The sequence below is a fragment of the Vanacampus margaritifer genome, chromosome 2, assembly GCF_051991255.1.
Source record: "Vanacampus margaritifer isolate UIUO_Vmar chromosome 2, RoL_Vmar_1.0, whole genome shotgun sequence".
Lineage (NCBI taxonomy): Eukaryota > Metazoa > Chordata > Actinopteri > Syngnathiformes > Syngnathidae > Vanacampus > Vanacampus margaritifer.
This window is the reverse complement of record NC_135433.1, coordinates 1,880,346-1,901,283: the sequence shown is the minus strand read 5'-3', so window position 1 is coordinate 1,901,283 and position 20,938 is coordinate 1,880,346. Positions and strand designations below refer to the sequence as shown.

The 20,938-nt window shown below is 41.9% G+C and overlaps 1 protein-coding gene, 1 long non-coding RNA gene and 1 pseudogene across 5 annotated transcripts; 1 reads left to right on the top strand and 2 right to left on the bottom strand.

Annotated features, from left to right (window-relative positions):
• Positions 1-267: 267 nt before the first annotated feature.
• Positions 268-7,371, bottom strand: LOC144042786 (uncharacterized). Its single transcript, XR_013290976.1, has 3 exons — positions 6,913-7,371; positions 3,283-3,478; positions 268-747 (listed from the first exon to the last, which is right to left on the bottom strand). It is a non-coding gene; the product is annotated as an uncharacterized LOC144042786 (long non-coding RNA).
• pmvk (phosphomevalonate kinase) lies at positions 7,332-10,245 on the top strand. 3 transcript variants are annotated; one of them, XM_077555763.1, is made up of 5 exons: positions 7,332-7,508; positions 8,741-8,804; positions 9,238-9,390; positions 9,452-9,581; positions 9,660-10,245. In XM_077555763.1, exons 1-5 carry the CDS (start codon positions 7,396-7,398, stop codon positions 9,800-9,802), a joined length of 603 nt encoding a protein of 200 aa, XP_077411889.1. In that variant the 5' UTR covers positions 7,332-7,395; the 3' UTR covers positions 9,803-10,245. The 3 variants fall into 3 exon arrangements, with proteins under 3 accessions (XP_077411889.1, XP_077411891.1, XP_077411890.1); XM_077555765.1 differs by having other exon boundaries at positions 7,348-7,508; positions 8,746-8,804; XM_077555764.1 differs by lacking the exon at positions 7,332-7,508 and adding an exon at positions 8,084-8,644.
• A 1,811-nt stretch (positions 10,246-12,056) lies between these two features.
• On the bottom strand, positions 12,057-20,703 carry LOC144042781 (uncharacterized; annotated as a pseudogene). The gene is made up of 3 exons (XR_013290975.1): positions 20,279-20,703; positions 14,281-19,115; positions 12,057-14,034 (listed from the first exon to the last, which is right to left on the bottom strand). The product of XR_013290975.1 is annotated as an uncharacterized LOC144042781 (transcript).
• Positions 20,704-20,938: the final 235 nt, after the last annotated feature.

Below are 20,938 nucleotides of genomic sequence, written 5' to 3'. Positions count from 1 at the left end.
AGACTCACTAGTCTGTGAAAAGTAAATATTGTTTGTTTATTGAACATGTAGCTAAATAACCGATCCTGGACTCCGGTCCTGGAGGGCCGCAGTCCTGTAGGTTTTGGAGGTTTTCCCTCTTCCAATCAGCAGGATCCTTATTAGGCTTATACAGAGCTTGCTGATGAGCTAATCGTATATCAGCTGTGTTGGAGAAGGGAAACATCCAAAGGCCGCAGGACTCCGACCCTCCAGGACCGGAGTTTGACACCTATGAGATAGACCGTATAGAGGATCATCATTGACATGTTCAAAAGAGAATATGAAGAAGTCAAAAAGTTATTCAGTACTACTCGGCGGTCCTCGTATATTTGGACTATTGTGTGCAACGTGGTCTGCTTTGACGAGCCCCTTTTTGGTCTTGGATGACGCATCGGCCTTGCCATTGGCAGATATGAGCTTCTCTTCTTTCAAAGTGGTGACAACTTGCTGCAGATCTGTTACTTTTCTTCTCAACCTGCGTGACTGTTGCTGCAACATCTTGACTTTTTTCTGCAAGTTCTGGATTTGTCCGAAAGCTACGTCAAGTTTCCTTTTGACCGTTCCGGGGCTGTCGGGTGTCGCGTAGCAGTGATCATCAAGGATGACGGATGGCTTGGGCGTATTTTGGGCGGCTGCGCTGCTCTTTGCTGCCTCCTCATCACGTTTATCGAATGTTGCTTGTGCAGACGTCTGTTCCTTTGGTGCTTTTTGGGAGGCTTTTGTTTTCTAGACAGCAAAGAAAGGAGGGGAAGGGGAAAGGGTATGGTTATTTATGGTGGTGGAGGGGTTAATGTTCAAGATTTGATGGCGTCAAGAAAAACTCTTTGCTACATTTATCGGACCGTGGATAAATGTTGAAAAAGGTTCAGGTAGGGGTGGATACCTTTCGCATTTGAACCGGTTTGGTTCCAGTTGTCGGTGCTCGATACCGGTACTGGACAATACCAATTTTCATTACTTTTCTTCTGTTTTTTTTTGTGGTAATTAATGTTCATTTATTTAACAATAAAATAATGATAATTAAAAAAACATTGACTTTAACAGTCACTTTTCATTAAATAAAATCAAAGTCAGATTCATGATGTTTTACTTCATGTCAGATTTTCTGACGAATAATAAAACATAATGAATTTAAAACGCATGAGCCAGAGAAGATGGAATAAAAAAAACAACAACATATAAGATTCATGAAGGTGAACATTATGAATGAATGAACATTAACTCTTTGACCGCCAGACGTTTTCAGAAACGGGTTGTTCCCAGTGCCAGCCGATTTAAGCATTTTGAGTGATCTTTCAAGGTCCACAGAAAATGTTGTGTTTGGACTATGGAAACACACATCCGACCAAATGAAAGATTGGACTCTCATCTTTCATCAGAAAAAAAAGTTTGTTTCTACCTTATTCCGTTCTTCAGTAATCAACAATAGAAAATGGTTACTTTCACCGAAATGCTGTTTTGAAACAAAAAGCGGAGAAAAAGAGCTTTTTGTGAAACAATGTTATTTCATGCACTCTAGTGAATTGTACACTTCTTTTTGTCCATGAATGATGCCACAAACACCTAAATAGTGCTTTACTTCTGTAAAACGCTTTCACCAACAATGAAAAAGTGTTTTTAGTTTGCAAAATACGTTTATTTCCATTCAACAGTGTAACAATTTGACAAAACAATTTCACAAACTATTTACAAATGTGTGCAACTGTGGTACTACTTACAATTATGTGGATGTTTCAAATACAGTTTTTCTTTTTGTAACGCTCTCCTGCGTGCAAGGAGACGCTGGACTCGCACAACAGATTACTTTCACTTTCGATTGTCCGTTTCGCGTGCAGACGTTCCACTTTCTTGACGGCCTTTTTTTCCGGGGAATAAATAGCAAGTAGCAGACTGTACACACTTCCTCCGATGAATATGCATTGGACTCGGGGCACTCTCCGTCGTCCGATCGAACGTCCGCCTGAATGTGCTCGGTTGTGCTTTGCGTTATGACGTCGTCATAGCCGCCGCGTCAACGCTTCCAACTTCGCCGTCAACCTCGGATTCACCATCATCATCATCGATGATGATCATCGTCGTCATCAATGTGCTCTTTTAGCGTTGGTCGATGCCTTTCGTCTTGTAAGTGTAGAGCTGCTTGCAAACGGTCACCACTTCCTCCTCAGCCATCTAGCTCCCCCCACGTCTCCTACTGCCTACTGTCAATGCTTTCCAACCACGGAGTCATCATCATCATCGATGATGATCATCGTTGTCATCAATGTGCTCTTTAGCGTTGGTCGATGCTTTTGATCTTTGAAAAAAAACGGCTCGGGCGTAAGCTGCTCGGAACCGGTCGCCATTTTTCCTTTGTCTTCCATTCTCATCTCCTGCTCGACGCTCTAGCTCCGCCTCTACTGACGCCCACCCGATCTTGTCAAAAGAGAGTCATCGCTGCCCTCTAGGGGCCAAAAATAGTCATTAGGCACAACAGACCTATTTGAAACTTTCAACACAGCTCCGGAAGGCTTGCCAGCACCCGTTTAAAAAAAAATAAAAATAAAAATTGGATGACGTCATTTAACGTCATTGGCAGCCCTCCGTATGTTTTTACTTGACGTCTTTTAACGTCAGTGGCAGTGAAAGAGTTAATGAAACATTAATAATACCATAAATTAATATTACAAATAAAGTGAGAAGCAAAGGTCTTTACAATGAACAACATAAAGAACAAAATTAAGCAATAATACAATAACAGACGATAAATAAATGTTTTAGTCTTATTTTGGTTCCTTGTGCAGTTGTTTTTCAAGAACGTGCATGCGCAATAAATTCGATCCCAACTTGGAGTGAAATCTTGCACACAAAAAATGACCGTTGGAAAAAGACATGAACGACAATGAAGAGAATAATTGGGACTCGGGAGCAAACTCAACGTAGCCTGTATCCAACTCTGCCCCCCCCACCAAAAAAAAAATTCTCATCGGATATGCGCGATTCGCGTAGGTGACCTATTTTGGATTCAACACATTTTCGCCGAAAGGTGAGGGATTTTCATGCCTGAACATATCGCCAATTTAACGTAATATTATCTCAATTATTTGCTTCCATACGGCAGACATATCCTGCAATTGTCATGAAAATCTATTGTTGAGTTATTCCGATTTAAAACAAAATGACCCGTTTTGGATTTTTGTTACGAAATTTAACCAGATGATCAATTCAAAAGTCAGAAAAGCTAAAGATGGAGTTCCCAACGAGCGAGATGAGTGTAATGCTTACCTTTTGCAAATGCTTGGGAAACTGGAAGATGGTGGGAACGGCATCTTCCCTGAGACGTGTTGTTTGGCCAGTTCGGTCGAAGCTTTTCGCATCAAAGTGGTCACTGCAAAGAACTGACCTACGTGTTGGTGTCCACTTATCTCGCCTCATGTTGACCATCCATAATGTAAGTTTCTGTGGACGGCTTAACGGGAATCTGCGCAGGTACAGAGTGAAAAAAAGAACAAGGAAAAATGATGACAACACATTTATTCATAGGTTCAACAAACAAGTATTAACCCCTGGGCGTTATTTGACCATTTTCTGGCTTTTTTCTGTTTTTCATCAAAGAAAAAGCATTTGAAAAAAATACACTAGGGACCTGACATTTTACCAGGATTGTTTAAAAATGTAGAAGTTCAAATTGGCGCCATGCTGTAACTTATAATTATTACCAAACAGGAGGGAGAGATTCACACGGAGTTGTTGTAATAATGCCCGATTTTGGCTCATTGATTCCCATTATAAATCACAGTTTTTGATATGCTGTAAACCTGATGTGTTATAATGCATTTTCCGTGATTACTGATGCAATCGCTTCTTTGACGAGTTATAAACATGAAAATAGAGGAATTTGTGTGTTGAGAGTGTTAACACAAAAATCCACTAGGTGGCGCCAAAGGCTAATGAATACAAAATGCATGCATAAAAAAATTATATTGTTATAACTTATGGACTTGTTTGAGCATCTAACTATGTCATATGAAATATATAAATTTGTATTTTATTTTTTATATATATATATATATATACACCATAGTTAGTCTTGCTATTAGCATAATACTGCTATTGTTGTCTATAGGGAGCATTAAAAAAATATATAAAAATAAAACTATATATGTGTAGATAGGTCTGATGCCATTGAACATTTTGAGTGGTTGAAAGTGAAAAAAATATTCATAAATGACTAAGTTATCTCACTTCAAAGGAAATGCCAGATTTTGGCAAAATTACAAGAGTTTTGTGCTATTCGGAAAAATGCCATTGTGTGAAAACTGGGCATGCAGAAAAAATTCTATTGTTATGACTTATGGACTTATTCAAGCCTCTAAATATGTCATATGAAATATTCAAATTAGTCTTTTATTTTATAGATATATATACAGCATAGTTAGTCTTGCTATTAGCATAACACCGCTATTATTGTCCATAGGGGGCATTAAAAAAATTTAATTAAATAAAAACTATATATGTATAGATAGGTCTGATGCCACTGAACATTTTGAGCATTTGAAAGTGAAAAAAATATTCATAAATGACAAAGTTATCTCACTTCAAAGGAAATGACTGATTTTAGCAAAATTACAAGAGTTTTGTGCTATTCAGAAAAATGCCATTGTGAAAAACTGGGCATGCATAAAAAAATTATATTGTTATGACTTATGGACTTATTCAAGCCTCTAAATATGTCATATGAAAGATTCAAATTAGACCTTTATTTTTTCCTTTATACAGCATAGTTATTTTTGCTGTTAGCATAATACTGCTATTATTGTCCATAGAGGGCATTTAAAAAAAACTTCTTCTTTTTTAAACTATATATGAATAGATAGGTCTGATGCCAGTGAACATTTATCACACTTCAAATGAAATGAAGATTTGTGGGGAAATGCCAGATTTTGGCAAAAAATACAAGAATTTAATCAAACTATAATAACGCCCAGGGGTTAAAAATGAATTTTATATCCAATGAATGAAAATGATTAACATTGACATACACTCTAAAAAGAGAATTGTTGAACCATTTTAAGATTTCAGATTGAATTGTTGACTTATTTAAACAAATTGCTTCAATTGGTAACACGATTGAAGTTGATCCAAAGTTAAAGCCAAACTTTACTGTCAATTTCTTTATATGCACTAGACATAGAAAGCAATCAAAATTTCGTTTCTTGCAAATATATTAAGTTTAATTAATTATGAGTTCAATAAACTTAATGCATTCACTTTGGATGAACTTAATTAAATTGTATTCTTAAATTGGTTCAACAATTCTCTTTTTAGAGGGTTTATACAGAATGCAAAGTCATATTTCAATTTTGATCTTATGAAATGAAAACGGTTTATAAACTCTAAAATAAATCACAGACCGAAGTAGTACTTATACTTGTACCTCAAAATCACTTCTAGTGGTATATTCTGCATTCTGTGTATTGACCTTAAACTGTAGGAAACAATGTGTACACTGTACATATAAGGAGCACTTTATTCATGAAGATAAAAACAAAAACAAGACTTGTTGTCCGGGGGCCAGTTGTCGATAGATTTGCAATTTTTTACAGAGGTAATTTACATTTACAGCTGAGGCGAGGCCGACCCACCCCCTAGCACAGGGGTGTCAAACATACGGCTCGCGGGCCGGATCAGGCCCACGGAGAGGTTTAATCCGGCCCGCGAGACCATTTTGGAAAGTAGGAAAAAAATGGTAACGTCGGACCATTTCATCAGCCGGCCACAATCAAAACATACAAATTTGTAATTTCACAAGCAGTCCTCAACTGAGCAATGCAACTTGCACACAGAATTGCGTTGGATGTCATTATTTTACACACAACCTGAAGCCACGGTTTGTTTACAAATGTTTTTTTTTTTAATCATTGAGCGACATAAACGTGTTAAATATGACACAAATTCAATTACTGGGAGCACAAATACGTACATATGACAAGGATTAACATCCTTATAACTTCATTAACTGCGTCCCACAATTCATTCTGAGAACAATATATATGCAAAACAGGTAGATTAAACACATCCGGAACTCAAACAGGCAAAGTGTTGCCGCGTTTTATTTGCATTTGTGTTATTTTAATTTAGGACTGGCCCACAAATAACAAAAATCTGCGTATAAGTGACGGCAATTGTTCTTAAATTATATACCATTTTTTTACCGATCCGGCCCACTTTGTAATATATTTTCCTCCATACGGCCCCTGAGCTAATATGAGTTTGACACCCGTGCCCTAGTTGGACCGACTCAAATTCATAAATAATGATAGAGGTCTCCACAAACTCTGTTTAAACAGTCTTGGTATAAACACAATCAACATTGTTGAAAAAAAATACATCTTCAAGGTTTATTTCACCTCTTGATTTAAATGATCTATACAAACAGTATTTATCCATTCATCCATTTTGCGAACCGCTTATTCCTCACAAGGGTCGCGAGCGTGCTGGAGCCTATCCCAGCTGGCTTCAAGCAGTAGGCGGGGTACACCCTCAACTGGTTGACAGCCAATCCATTTATTCTCACTTAATTCTAACTCGATTATCTAATAGATAATTTGCAGAAGCCTGATGACAATCTTAATCAAGAATCAGGTGTGTTAGTGGAGAGAATCATGCAAACCAGGCTGGATTGGGGCTCTCGAGGACCCAACTTGGCCACCCCCTGAACTAGAGTCACGAAGCAGGCAATAATGAACTTGTCAACAACTTTAGGAAATGAACCATTATTAACACAAAATGCAATATTTGGGCGCACACAATAATGGCAAAAAAAGCTATCTAATATTCGATATAAATCCACTCCACTCTCCTAAAATGGAATTCTTACATCTTTCAATTTATTTCCATTTCAATCATACTTACTGGTGAAATGTTCGTCCACAGCCTTTGAACTGGCGATTTTTGCAGTTTACCGCTACACATGCAGGCATTTTGCAGCCAATTTTGTGTCAAATGTTCTCCAATCTCGATACTGTAACGTGTCTTGCGAGTGCTAATATGGCGGCCAGTGACGAAAGCTCAGAGCTCAACTTTGACCCGGACAAAGAACGTAAGCAGTGCGCAGGTTTTCAAAATAAAGCGTAAACGAAAGAAGAAGAAAAAGTCATAATGAGCAAATCATGGAGTAGTGGAGGAAAGAAAGTCAAGTTGACAAAAAAAGCTGCCATGCCTGCATTTGTCGCCGCTTCGTTGCGCGATCAACTCATACGCAATGTTCATGTGCAGGCCGTCACGGCACGTCACGCTCTTGTTGTGAAGTGCTTCCGGTCAGTTCAGTCACCTTCCCGGAAGTCGGACGTGAAGCAAAATCTGCTCGGCCATCGACCTCAACGTTCATCTGCTGCGATGGACTCCTCTACTGTTATGGAAAGTTCCCATTCGGAACCAAAACTCATTTTGGTTTTCAGCGGCAAACGGAAGTCGGGAAAAGATTACGTCACCGATGTCCTCGTCGATCGGTAAAGTTTACTGTGGCGGGTCTCCAGGTGGCGGAGTGGCACCGTCACCTGACTGTGATGCAGCTTGGCGCGGGTTCGCTTCCCCGCCTGGCTGACCATGTTTGTTTGTTTGTATGTGTGTGGAAAAAAATAAAAAGTTCACCGTGGCCGTTTCTCAACATTAAGAACACAGCGTACGTTCTTGCGACGCAACGAGTCGGGGCTCGGTAAGCCCGGTCTCAAGAACGTACTTCCCACGCACGCGTATTTCCATAATTCATCGCAGTTTTATCATGTGACGAGCTTTCAATGAATGTATACTACTATTTTGGTTAAAAACCTTACTTAGGTCTTTGTGATTTTGTGAGACGTCATCAGTGGCGGCCCAATGGAAAGTATGCATAAAGCAAGAGCACACGGAGTTCCCGGATGTCGTTCTTTTTAGGTCGCTTCAACCAAGGATGCATCAGTTGTTGCTTGGTGAAGGCTTGGCTGGGAAAATATCCTTTTGCTCTTCTTTCATTTCCGGCAGACTAAGCACGACATGTGCTTTGCTGCCTCCCACCAGCATCACGTTTGTAAGTATTCCTCCCCTTTTATGAGTGTAAATAATAATAAATTATTAACGTGTAAAGTACAACTTTATTAAATCTAGTCCTTTTCTACCCAATTTAGTGTATGTAACAACTGCAATTTAAAATATTATATATGAATATATCTTCAATATGATTTAATATATACTGTACTATACACGCATTCAAAGTTATTTTTTATAGAAGTACCACAGTTTTAGGAGAATCAGAACAAAACCTGAAACTCACATCGGTTTATTTCCAGACCCTCCCCTCCCCCCAATATAACATCTAGTCACGTGGTACACAGTTACGGCAACGCGTCAGAACCAGGAAGCTCGCAGTAAGAATAGCATCCGGGTATTCCGTCCGTTCTTTGCGACCCTTATGGCTTTTTGTGTACTTTTTTTTTTTTTTTTTTAATGAAGCAGTAAGACATACAAACTTGCAATTAGCAATCAACTTTTTCATACAAATCAACAATAACTGCTAAAGGAACGGTAGGTCACAGAAAAACAACAACATACATGCAATTGGAATAGTATTTGGACCCTGACTAATGACGTTTCAAGACATCACAAGGATGTAAGGACGGACAAGAATGCATATTGACAAACGGCCCTGTTCCCTCTATCGATTACCCATCGAGACGCTCATCGATCATGTGTTGTTGTGCCGCAGTTTAGGAGAAGACGTCTGCGGCGTCGTTCGTCTTTCTGCGCCGCTCAAACAAGCCTACGCTCAGGTCAGTGACATCACTACGCTAAGCATAGGCTAGAAGTGAATCTTATTAAGTAATAAATATTAGTTAACGATTGAAGTCATGCGATTAATTACAATTAAAAAATGTAATCGTCTGACGCCCCCCAAATTTTTTATATTTTCTTTTTTGTTTGATTACTTATTTAAACTCAAGATTAATCACAAATTTGGTATCTGTTCTATATGTACAATACATTTTTTCTAGGTTTTCATACTCTTGTTAACAAAAGTGGAAAAAACTAATCGAAATAGTTCAAATGAATTTTTGACGTCTATAGCCGTCAATGGCAGTGAATGAGTTAAGAAGCACGCTCACGCCCGAGCTTCAGCGTTCCCCTCCGATATGGTGCGACCGCTCAGCCTCCGCCTCCCCAAGCCCATCGCGCGCTTATGTTGTCGTCAAATGCGCTGTGCAGGAACACGGCCTGGACGCGGAGCAGCTGGCGGGTTCCGGCGCTTACAAGGAGATCTACCGGGCCGACATGATCAGCTGGGGCCAAGCTCGGAGACGGGGAGATCCCGGGTTCTTCTGCCGCCTGGCCACCAGAGGGACGCGCCAACCCGTTTGGGTACGTCACTTATCTGCTCCGGTGTAGCCATAGCAACCGGCTGTGCTCTGCGACGGCGCAGGTGGTGAGCGACGCGCGGCGGATGTCGGACCTTCGCTGGTTTTGGGCCGAATTTCCTCGGCAGACTCGCTGCATCCGCGTGGAAAGTGGAGAAGAAACACGCAAGCAGAGGGGCTGGATCTTCACCCCGGGTACGAGCGGCCACTTGCCCGTTTCGTGCCCTGGCTGTCCGCTGACCTTTGACCTCCGTTTTTGTGTGCGCGCATCAGGCGTGGACGACGCAGAGTCTGAGTGCGGCTTGGACACCGGGGTGGACTTCCATTGGACCATCACGAACGAGGCCGACGCCCCCTCGTTAGATGAGCAGCTGCGGCCAATCATAGCGCTGGCGGCCGAAGCTGCCCGTCGCTGATCGTGCGAGGCCAGCCAAGCCGCATTCAAGGAAGCCTGGACGGCGACGGGGGCCGCATTGTTACCCGCCAATTTGAACGCTTCCAAATGTTTGCACTTCATCCGAGATCCGCCTCGGTCTATTTTCCAAAAATACCATCTTTGAAATCAAATAGTCTTCATGTCATGAAGTCAAATAGGGGGGTCGCCGACCTGGGGCAGTGGCGCCGCTCATTGCCAGACATGCACGAGGAGGATTCGCTCCTTTGTCCAGGTGTACTTAAAAAATATTTTGAGTCGTAGTGGTGAGTTTGGGAGAGTAAAAATAATATATAAATATTTTCCAGGGTTCCTAACTTTAAGGAAAATGACATATAAGACTTAATTCCATTTGAAAATGAAAGCTACTCAACACCATATCATTTTTTAAAATTGCCAATAAATTGAATAAATGGTTGTACATGTTCTGCTCATTGTTTAGACATTTTATTTTGAATGTTTGTTGAAAGTTTGAATTTGGGGCAAAAAGCGTGTGTGTGACGCCATCTTCAGGTTAAACTTTGGGATCGACGCCATTTGGCTGTTTGTCCCGCCCCTTCCCTTGAAACTGAGCTCCCACCGGCTCAATCTTGTACACGCCTTGTAAGCAAGTTGGAATTGGAGCGTTTCCAAACATCTTGATATCAATTTCCAGGGTTACGGATTTATTAGCATGTGATTTGGTTGGTTTATTGAACATAGCTTGTTGTACCGAAATGATTTACTGCTGCTGTCAATCACAGCCAGAACCCGCCCATCCTCCAGGCAGAGCACCGTTTTCAAATATTAGTGAGGGGCGGAGCAAGAGTCTGCTTGGGCTGGGGGTGAGTGGCACTTGCCGTCCCCATCGGTTCTTAATAAGCGCATCATTCATATACATTTTGATATCGTTATCCATCAATCCCAGGATTATGTCATTTCTTCGCTCAATAAAATGAAAAAAAAAAATCACATTATTTGCAGTCACAAGACAATCTTCATCCACAACAGCCTTGCGTGTTACATCAAATGTCCAAACAGAATTTAAGCCAGGCAAAGTTTACATTGCGGAACAGCATGTTATCAATGCAGATGTCGAAACAAGAGTTTACGTTGGCAGCATCAGCAAGTAATCATATCGGTGTTTACATTATTCACATAACGCTACTCCAGTTTTGAGTTAATTAGTAATATGTTACAATGATTTGATTTTTGTAAAATAAAACATAATCCACAATTTAATGATGTGCCGTGAATACTGACTTAGTGATTTGAGTCCATTTTATCTCTCAAACGCCGCCAATTCTTCCACTCTCTTGACGAGTTTCCCTTAGTTTTGATGAAAACTCGACAGTGTTTTGTCCACGTGTTCTCAAAAGGTCTAAATGCCACGGAGGAGAAGGGACTTCCGACTTCCAGGTTTTTACCCATCAACTTTGCTTCCGTTTCCGGTTATGACGTAATTGGCCGCGTCCCAATACGCGCACGAATGGTTTGATGTCGCCTTTTCTACCGCAATGACATTTGTGCCGACGGGCGGGTGAAATTATTGTCGGCGCATTTGTTGCGCGGCGCAATGATGTGCGTGCAGTAATTGTCCCCATTAGTTGTCATGAATATGATTTATTGCATGAGGCTTTTTCAAGAGAGAAAACGAGCGTTTAAAATGTTTAATTGAATAGTTTGGAAGATGACGTGGTTGAATGTGCTTTTATTATTTGACTTGCGTCTGCTATATGTAATATAGCTAGTAAAGTACTGGCATTAGCTAGTAGAAAACATTTGATTCAGTATATATGATTTGATATATGCAATATTTGTACTTTTGGCCAGTTTTGTCATCTTTGGATGTCACAATTTCCTGCAGCAAAGTTTGGATGCAACATTTACCTTCCAATAAAGGTTCGTGATGACACGCCATTGAAGTTGGACTTGAGCACACTTCTTTTAGTGCTCAAAAGTACAAATGTATTGCAAAATATTTTTAAAACACACACAAAAAGACCACAGACCACACATGTTCGAACATGGCCATACTGTACATGCAGTTGAAACAGGTAACCTTCAAGAAAACATTTGATTTTAATATCACATACTAATCATTATGTCATTGAGAAGAAGTTTTGTTGCTGTTAAATTTTGGGTTCTGGGGGGCTCCATGCAAGATATCACCTCGTGGGGTCTCAATGAATACGAAAAAGAGCGAGATCAGCGAACGACGACACGGGAGGAGCTGGCTAATGATCTCCCTCAACAAAATGCCCCCCCCCCCCCCATGCCATTCTTTCCATTTTTTCTGATATTTTGTCTATCACTGTTAAAATAAAGATGCCATAAAAAATTGACATTGAACATTTTTTAAATAAGCGGGATCACTATTTTATTCAAAATTATTTACACTTTTACAGCGCACCAGACTCACTCCCTTCATTTTTAAGCCCCAAAGATCATTGCTATTCTCACCAGCACACTTGTGTCTGTCAGCAAGATTTTTACAAGATATTTTTTTTAGAACAAACACTGCAACTGAATGGTTGCTTCCCAGAGTGTGTTCTTGTGTGTCTTCTTAAATCTGCCTTATTAGAGAAGATTTTCCCACAGTCTGGGCAGGAATACAGTTTCTCTCCCGTGTGTTCTTGTGTGTCTTGTTAAATCGGACTTATTCGAGAAGCTTTTGCCACAGTTTCAGCAGGAAAAAGGTTTCCCTACAATGTGTGTTCTTTTGTGTTTTGTTAAATCTGACTTATTCGAGAAGCTTTTGCCACAGTCTGGGCAGGAATACGGTTTCTCTCCCGTGTGTGTTCTTGCATGCACTGTTAAATGTGACTTCCGAGAGAAGCTTTTTCCACAATCAGAGCAAGAAAAATGTTTCTCTCCAGTATGAGTTATTGTGTGCCTTGTTAAAGTTGATTTTTCAGAGAAAAACGTTTTTCTCCAGAGTGTGTCCTCATGTGGATTGTTGCGCGTGACTTCTGAGAGAAGCGTTTTCCACAGTCTGGGCAGGAATACGGTTTCTCTCCAGTGTGTGTTCTCATGTGGATTTTTAAATCTGACTTCCATGAGAAGCTTTTTCCACAATCTGAGCAAGAAAAACGTTTCTCGCCACGGTGTATTCTTGTATGTGTTGCTAATCGTGATTTCTGAGAGTAGCTTTTGCCGCAGTCTGTACAGGGAAAAGGTTTCTCTCCAGTGTGTATTCTTGTATGTGTTCCTAAATCTGACTTGTTCTAGAAGCTTTTGCCACAATCTAAGCAGGAATACGGTTTCTCTCCAGTGTGTGTTCTCATGTGGATTGTTAAATCTAACTTCCAAGAAAAGCTTTTTCCACAATCTGAGCAAGAAAAAGGTTTCTCCCCAGTGTGTTCTTGTATGTGTTGTTAAATTTGACTTCTGAGAGAAGCTTTTGCCACACTCTAAGCAGGAAAAAGGTTTCTCCCCAGTGTGCGTTCTTGTATGTTTTTTTAAACGTGAATTCTGAGAAAAGCTTTTGCCACATTCTGAGCAGGCAAAAGGTTTCTCTCCAGTGTGTGTTCTTTTGTGCATTGCTAAATGTGACTTTTGAAAAAAGCTTTTTCCACAATCTGAGCAGGAAAACGTTTTTTCTCCAGTGTGTGTTCTTTTGTGGCTTGTTAAATCTGACTTCTTAGAGAAGTTTTTCCCACAGTCTGAGCAGGAAAAAGGTTTATCTCCAGTGTGTGTTCTTTCATGTGATGCTAAAGAGAACTTGTGAGAGAAGCTTTTGCCACAGTTTGTACAGGAAAAAGGTTTCTCCCCAGTGTGTTTTCTAAAGTGAACTTTCAAATTCCCTTTTGAACTGAATGTTTTCCCACACTGAGAACATTCCCAGCATTTGTTGTCGGTATGACACGAGCTATCACCCTCAGTGTGTTCATCATTTCCATCTAGATTATCATCATCATGAGAAGAATGGGCCCTTATGTCATCACTTTGTGCTGGTGATGGTTCCCATTGGTCTGCATCACTTTCTGTCATGTTTTGAGGAGTTGAGCTGCTGTTTGGAGGCTCCGCCCCTCTGTCCTCCTCGCTCTCACCCTTGACTTCATTTTTACTTTTTAAAGGGGCCAAGATCAGTGGTGACTTGGTGACATCATCCTCAAACTCCTCCTCTTTGACGAAAAGGGGCTTTTCCTTTGTAAGGATGCTCTTCTTCCTCCTGTTTCACATGAGGAGACTTCACCACCTGTTCCTCAGGACGAAGATATTTCTCACAGACATCTGCAGGACACAAGAAGACAGGAAAAGGGGTTTTCCCCAATGTGTTGTATGCGCTTTCAAACTCCATCTTGAGCTCAATGTTTTCCCACACTGAGAACATTCCAAACAGTTGTTGTTAGAATGACATGCCCTATCACCGTTAGCATATTCATTATCATCATCATCATCATCATTATGGTTAGGGTTACCCTAACCCTATGTGTTTTTGTTTGACATCAAAACAAATACCCCTCTGTGAGTAATTACCTTATCATGCTGGAAGGGTTGGTGTGCCGAAAAGATCCTAGAAGCTATGTTGTCTGGGGCTTCATGCCCCTGGCAGGGTCACCCATGGCAAACAGGTCTTAGGTGAGGGACCAGACAAAACATGGCTCACTGACTTCTTATGATGAGTACAAATATTGGATCGTGGTTTCCTTTGCCCAGACGCGGGTCACCGGGGCCCCCCCTCTGGAGCCAGGCCTGGAGGTGGGGCTCGAAGGCGAGCGTCTGGTGGCCGGGCCTTCACTCATGGGGCCCGGCTGGGCATAGCCCGAGAAGGCAAGTGGGTCCCCCTTCCTATGGGCTTACCACCTGCAGGAGGGGCCAAAGAGGTCGGGTGCGTAGTGAGGAGGAATAATTGAATTTTGTCCTCTTTGCGTGTTCCAAAAATGAAGATAGATTTAATGTAAGAAAAATACACCTTTGCAAAAATGATTTTTAATCAATCAGAGATCTCTGGACAGATAACAGCCTCTATCATCACTTAAACATCGTGGGATTCAGAGCGTCAAATGTGTCTCTTCCGGGTGTCGAACGGCTTTTATAATTTTAGGACCTCCTCTTTTATTTGTAGACAAAACATATCTCTGAGTACTTTTCCATGAGCAGATGGCGTAAACAAGGTCAGTTGGGTGTTTTTGAGACAAATTCTAGTTCAAGGGCTAAATGTGTTTTCGCACAAAATGCTGAGAAGGAACTTTTTTAGACTAAATAGTATGTCCCAGCTTAAGGTCAAATTATACCGAGATCAACACCTTCTGCTCTACTAAGGACACAAAACATTTCGACAAGGTTAATATAAAGAATTGGAATGTTAATAATGGTTAATAAAATAAAATGAAGTATTAAAAATGATATAATATCTAACAGTAGCGAGCTGGGTGGCAGCCAAAGGCGGGAACTTTGGCGGTCCGATGCTCGGCTACAGAAGCTCTTGGGACGTGGAATGTCACCTCTCTGGCGGGGAAGGAGCCCGAGCTGGTGTGCGAGGCTGAGAAGTTCCAACTAGATATAGTGGGACTCTCCTCCACACACGGCTTGGGTTCTGGTACCAATCCTCTTGAGAGGGGCTGGACTCTCTTCCACTATGGAGTTGCCCACGGTGAGAGGCGCAGAGCAGGCGTGGGCATACTGATTCCCCCCCGGCTTGGTGCTTGTACGTTGGGGTTCACCCCGGTAGACGTGAGGGTAGCCTCCCTCCGCCTTCGGGTATGGGGGACGGGTCCTGACTGTTGTTTGTACATATGCACCAAACAGCACCCATCCTTTTTGGAGTCCTCGGAGGGTGTACTGGAGAGCGCTCCCTATGGAGACTCCCTCGTTCTGCTGGGGGACATCAACGCTCACGTGGGCAATGACAGTGAGACCAGGAGGTGCGTGATTGGGAGGAACGCCCCCCCCCCCCCCCCAAATCAGAACCCGGAGTGGTGTTTTGTTATTGGACTTCTGTGCTCGTCCATAACGAACCAAACACCACGTTCAAACATAGGGGTATCCATATGTGCATTTGGCACTAGGTCACCCTAGGCCGCAGTCCGATGATCGACTTTGTAGTCATGTCATCGGATTTGCGGCCGCAATTCTGGTCCACCATCCGGTGTCTCAGGAGAGGAAAGCAGTACACCATGTTTTGAAGAGATGGGTGCTGCTGACTTCCACTTGGGACATCGTGAGTCGGTGGAGAGAATACTTCGAAGTCCTCCTCAATTCAACTGACACGTCTTGCTTTGAGGAAGCAGAGTCTGGAGACTCTGAGGTGGGCTCCACTATCTTTGGGGGTCGAAGTCACTGAGATAGTTGGAAAGCTTCTCGGTGGCAGGGTGCCGGGGGTGGATGAGAGTTCCTAAAGGCTTTGGATGTTGTGGGGCTGTCGTGGTTGACCCGCCTCTACAACATGACGTGGACATCGGGGGCAGTGCCCCTGGATTGGCAGACCGGGGTGGTGGTCCCCCTTTTTAAGAAGGGGGACCGGAGGGTGTGTTCCAATTATAGAGGGATCACACTCCTCAGCCACCCTGGCAAGGTTTATTCAGGGGTGCTGGAGAGGAGGGTCCGTCTGGAAGTTGAATATCGGATTCAGGAGGAGCAGTGTGGTTTTCGTCCCGGCTATGGAACTGTAGAACCAGCTCTACACCCTCGGCAGAGTCCTTGAGGGTGCATGGGAGTTCTTCCAACCAGTCTACATGTTTTTTTAAGGATTTTGAGTCCGCCGGGGCTGCCCATTATCACCAATTCTGTTCATAACTTTTCGAGACAGAATTTCAAGGCGCAGCAGTGGCGTTGAGGGGGTCCAGTTTGGTGGCCTCAGCATTGCATTTCTGCTTTTTGCAGATGATGTGGTGCTGTTGGCTTCATCAAACTGTGATCTCCAACTTTCACTGGAGCGGTTTGCAGCCGAGTGTGAAGCAGTTAGGATGAAGCTCAGCTCTGTTAAAACACAATTAACTACTTCTAAAAGTGTACTTGGAACGGGGCAAAAAAACCTAAAAAACACCTAACGTATATTTACCATGAAAAATATAAGGCACCAATGTGGCTTTGAAATCAGCAAGGAGGATACATCCAACTATATTCAAAAACAGGACGTGTTTTGTCTAATTAAAAAATTAAATCCTTACAAAATGTTACCTGAAATGATCCTTCAATATGACCAGAGAAATGCAAAGTGTCCAAGGACAAAATGTGGATGGCATGAGATCATCAGTGTCCAGCGCCAAAGTTCTCTTCAATCTCCCTTGAAGATCTTCGCCTCCTCCAGTGTGTTGGATGTAGTTGCCATCGGTAACCCGAAGACGAGCAGGGTAGATAAAAAAAACATCCCATTACCTGCAGCCTTCAATTTCTTCCTTGTGTCCTCGAAAAGTTGACGACGTCTCACGATCTCAACAGGGAAATCCGTGAAAATGTGAATTTGGTGTCCCTTGTACATGAACCCATTAAGGCCTAAAGCGCCTGACAAAACATGCATCTAAAACCTAAGGTTGACTTTTGAGTCACTCCCGAAAACCTGAAGTTTTCCTGGAAATTCAACAATATTAAAAAAGAAGCAGATAGAAACATAATTCCCCCAAAATGTCAGAGCTTACACCTGTGGCGTTCACACAAACATAAGTTTATTATTAAAAATATTTTAAAAAAATCAACAAACAAATGTCACATCTGCGTGTATATAACTCCAAATATATTTATTTACCTTCCACACTGGAGCGCAGTTGTAATAACATCGCTAGATCAAGTGGTAATTATTTGTCGTCCATTCCGTTACAAAGCCGTCAACATTTTCAACATCCTCATTTTATACAAACATATTTCTTAACATTAAGTCACCGTCACCTCGTTACACTGATTCGAATTCCTCCCACGCCGTCTTCAATCGCGTGACTTATTTAATAATTCCCGCAAATCTGCATCAACCATAAAGGCTCAAATAAAATTCCAGGACGTGCTACGAGGCACACGTCACCCTCTCGTGTATATTCCGATACATTTAATCGGCTAATAGACCAAGAACTGGTCAAAACAAAAATAAAATGACATATCCGCTCTCCCGGCTTTAACAGGAGAAGCGCAGTCACGCGCTCCCGACCTTAATGGGTTAAAGGAAGGTGTTCCATTGCCAAGCGCAAAATGAGGTCCTTGACGCGGTATCTGTGCATCCTCGCTATCAAAACACAAGGCTTGTTAGCAGACGTAGCTGGCTGGCTACCTATCCTGTAAGCTCGATCCACTTCAACAGGCTTCGGAAAGACCAAAAAGTGAGGGCATCAACTTTGACGCAAAGTCCACTGGATTCCCAGATTCGGTATTTTCTGGCAGATTCACAAATTGAATGTTCTGTCGTCTGGAACGAGCCTCCAAGCCGGTGACTTTTTCCTGCAAGGCCTTGCTAGCTTCTTCCAGCCGCGCAGCCTGTTGCACCAGTTTAGCCAACCTGCAGTCATGATCACTGGTTGCTTCTTCCGCCGCTGACAAACATGGCCTTCATGTTTTCCTCCAGAGACGACAGCAAAGCATTAACTCTTTGACTGCCAAAAACGTTAAATAACGTTTAGTAAAATCCTATGGAGGAGTGCCAAAGACGTTAAAAGACGTTTTTTTCAAAACAGAGATGAAACTAACCATTTTCTATTGTTGATTACTGAAAAACGGAATACGGTAGAAACAAACTTTTTTTTCTGATGAAAGATGAGAGTCCAATCTTTCATTTGGTATTATGTGTGTTTCCATAGTCCAAACACGTAATTTTCTGTGAACCTTGAAAGATCAGTCAAAATGCTTAAATCGGCTGGCACCCACGGCATCCCTTTTCTGAAAACGTCTGGCAGTCAAAGAGTTAAATCTCTCGTCCATTTTCCGGCTCATTTCCCCGATAGCGGCGAGCACGGCCGCGGTATCGGCTGAGGGCCCAACAGTTAGCCCGGTTAGCATAGCGTGCCCTTCATCGGCATCTTCCGTGGGTTTTTTAGTTGGACACTGTTTCTTCAGTAGCCAAACTTTTAATCCACGTTAAGCATTAAATGCCTTCACATTTAAGGTGTTTTAAGCATATAAAACTCACATTTCCAGAAGAGCACACTACAAACACGTCTAGTCACACATGCGCGTCGTGTCGACCCGCTCACACTCACCCTGGTCTTCATCTTCACTCTTTAAAGGGGCAAAGGTCAGCGGTGACTTGGTGACATCATCCTCAACCTCCTCCTTTTTGAAACAAAGGGGCTTTTCCTCTTCTTTAATGTAAGGATGCTCTTCCTCCTCCTTTTCAACATGAGGAAATTTCAGCTCCTGTTCGTCGGGACGAAGATATTTCTCATCGACGTCTGCAGGACACAAGAAGACAAACACACATTTGGTTTGTCAAGTCAAAATTCAAGCGTGCGTTGATGTGTATTATTGTTTCTGCAGCGGCACCTTGACTCGGGCCCATCGCACACGGTGCGTCAAAAACCAAACTTGGATCGGGCCATTGGGTAAAAGAAAAAAAAGGATGGTTGGCAAATCAACCCCGCACGTGGCGTGATTAGATCTATGGACACCCTCCGAGCTGAATCGGCTTTTAAGGCGCGCCAATCTCATCTCTCCAAGCCCAGCGAGTCAATTTGCTTCCGCAACGTCAAGCCTGCGCTACGGACGCCACTGCAATTGGTCGCCAGTTGGGTATATTGCATCTCCTAACGGCGCACAATCCCGCTCACACTTCTTTTGTATGGAGGACCAAAACTGACAAAATTAAAATAAATAAATAAATGAATACACAAATAAATAAATGCATAAAAGCAAAAATAAGAACAGATAAAAAATATTTAACATTTCAAAAATTTATTACAAAAGATAAATATAAATGGAAATAAAAACAGAAATATATCCATTACATAATTTAAAATCAGCATCCAAAAAGACAAGTATTTAAACTTTAGCTGCAGCTGTCTGGGTGCTGTCCCATGTGGGCCGGGTGAAGGTTGGGCCTTCCATCCATACCTCCGCCCTAGTGGTTATGAGTGGTGTGCTGCTCTCGGTCCCCTAGTGATGTCTCCTCTCCTGATCTGAAGCCAGCCATTTATGCATTCATATATTCTATTGTGTGTGCGTGTGTTATAAATAAAGTTTTGATTGATTGATCGATATATCATATTCTGTATATAACAAATGTAACTTTCAGGCACGAAATGTGTGGTGCATTAACATGGCTTTGTGGCTACAAGATTCTACTTTTAAACTTAGCACATAGAGTCAAGTTAACGTATTCAAATTTTATTTAATTTATTTTGTTTGTAAAACTCACCTCAAAGAGTTATTCACCTTTGATCATATGTTAACAATTGAAAACGTATTGATGTGTGAAAACGTAGTATGCACTTAAGTTACAATAACATAATGGCTGGAATTATTTTACTGTATACAGTAATGAGGACTGCATTTTGATATTTTTAACGCTATATAGTAGTACTAGTGCTAAGCAAGGGAGAGTAAGAAGTGTACAAACCTGCTGTGTGTAGCACAACTCGAGGCTCCTCGCAAACATCGTCCAGCTTTTGAAAATGTTGCTCGTTCTCTTCTTTTACTCCAAAGAATTCCTCCTCGTACTTTGGTGTCGTTCTTGCAAACATTTTAGCACAATAACGCCAACAAAGTCACACTTGATCTCTTGTTGACGACGTGTTACGTGCTTCTCTTTGCTAGCGAGCTAAGCTAAGCTAAGCTAATTAGGCCGAGAAACAACAACGCGCACCGAGACGAATTTATCCACACGCTGATATTTAATAAATTATGTTGCAGTCCTTCAAAGTAGTGATAGACGTCCTGAGTGGAGGCTGCATTTAGTTCAGCACCAAATCGGGAAGAATGATTTAGTGGAGGATGCCTGATTACGTGAAAAAGCAAAAGTAGTAGACGAGCGTCTGAAGTCAGGCAAGACACGCCCCCGCTGCAACATGATTGGCTGCTGGAAATTGTGGCTTCAGCGCAAGCACTGTCATCAAATCAATCGACAGATGTCGCCATTTTCGCTGCAGTTGAAGTAAAACTGTTAGGGGATCTCATCATTCTCATTTTCAGTGTTTTATTTCCGATATGTAAAGTTTAAATGCCTGTTTAAATTGGACTTATTGAAAAGAGCTCCAGTTTATTGTGGTAAATGTGCAGT

Excerpts from the sequence above, each read along its gene's own strand:
- pmvk (XM_077555763.1), top strand. The coding sequence starts at position 7,396 with ATGGACTCCTCTACTGTTATGGAAAGTTCCCATTCGGAACCAAAACTC. Across the intron at positions 9,391-9,451 it reads GGACGCGCCAACCCGTTTGG|GTGGTGAGCGACGCGCGGCG; the intron begins GTACGTCACTTA and ends GCGACGGCGCAG. Across the intron at positions 9,582-9,659 it reads GGGCTGGATCTTCACCCCGG|GCGTGGACGACGCAGAGTCT; the intron begins GTACGAGCGGCC and ends TGCGCGCATCAG.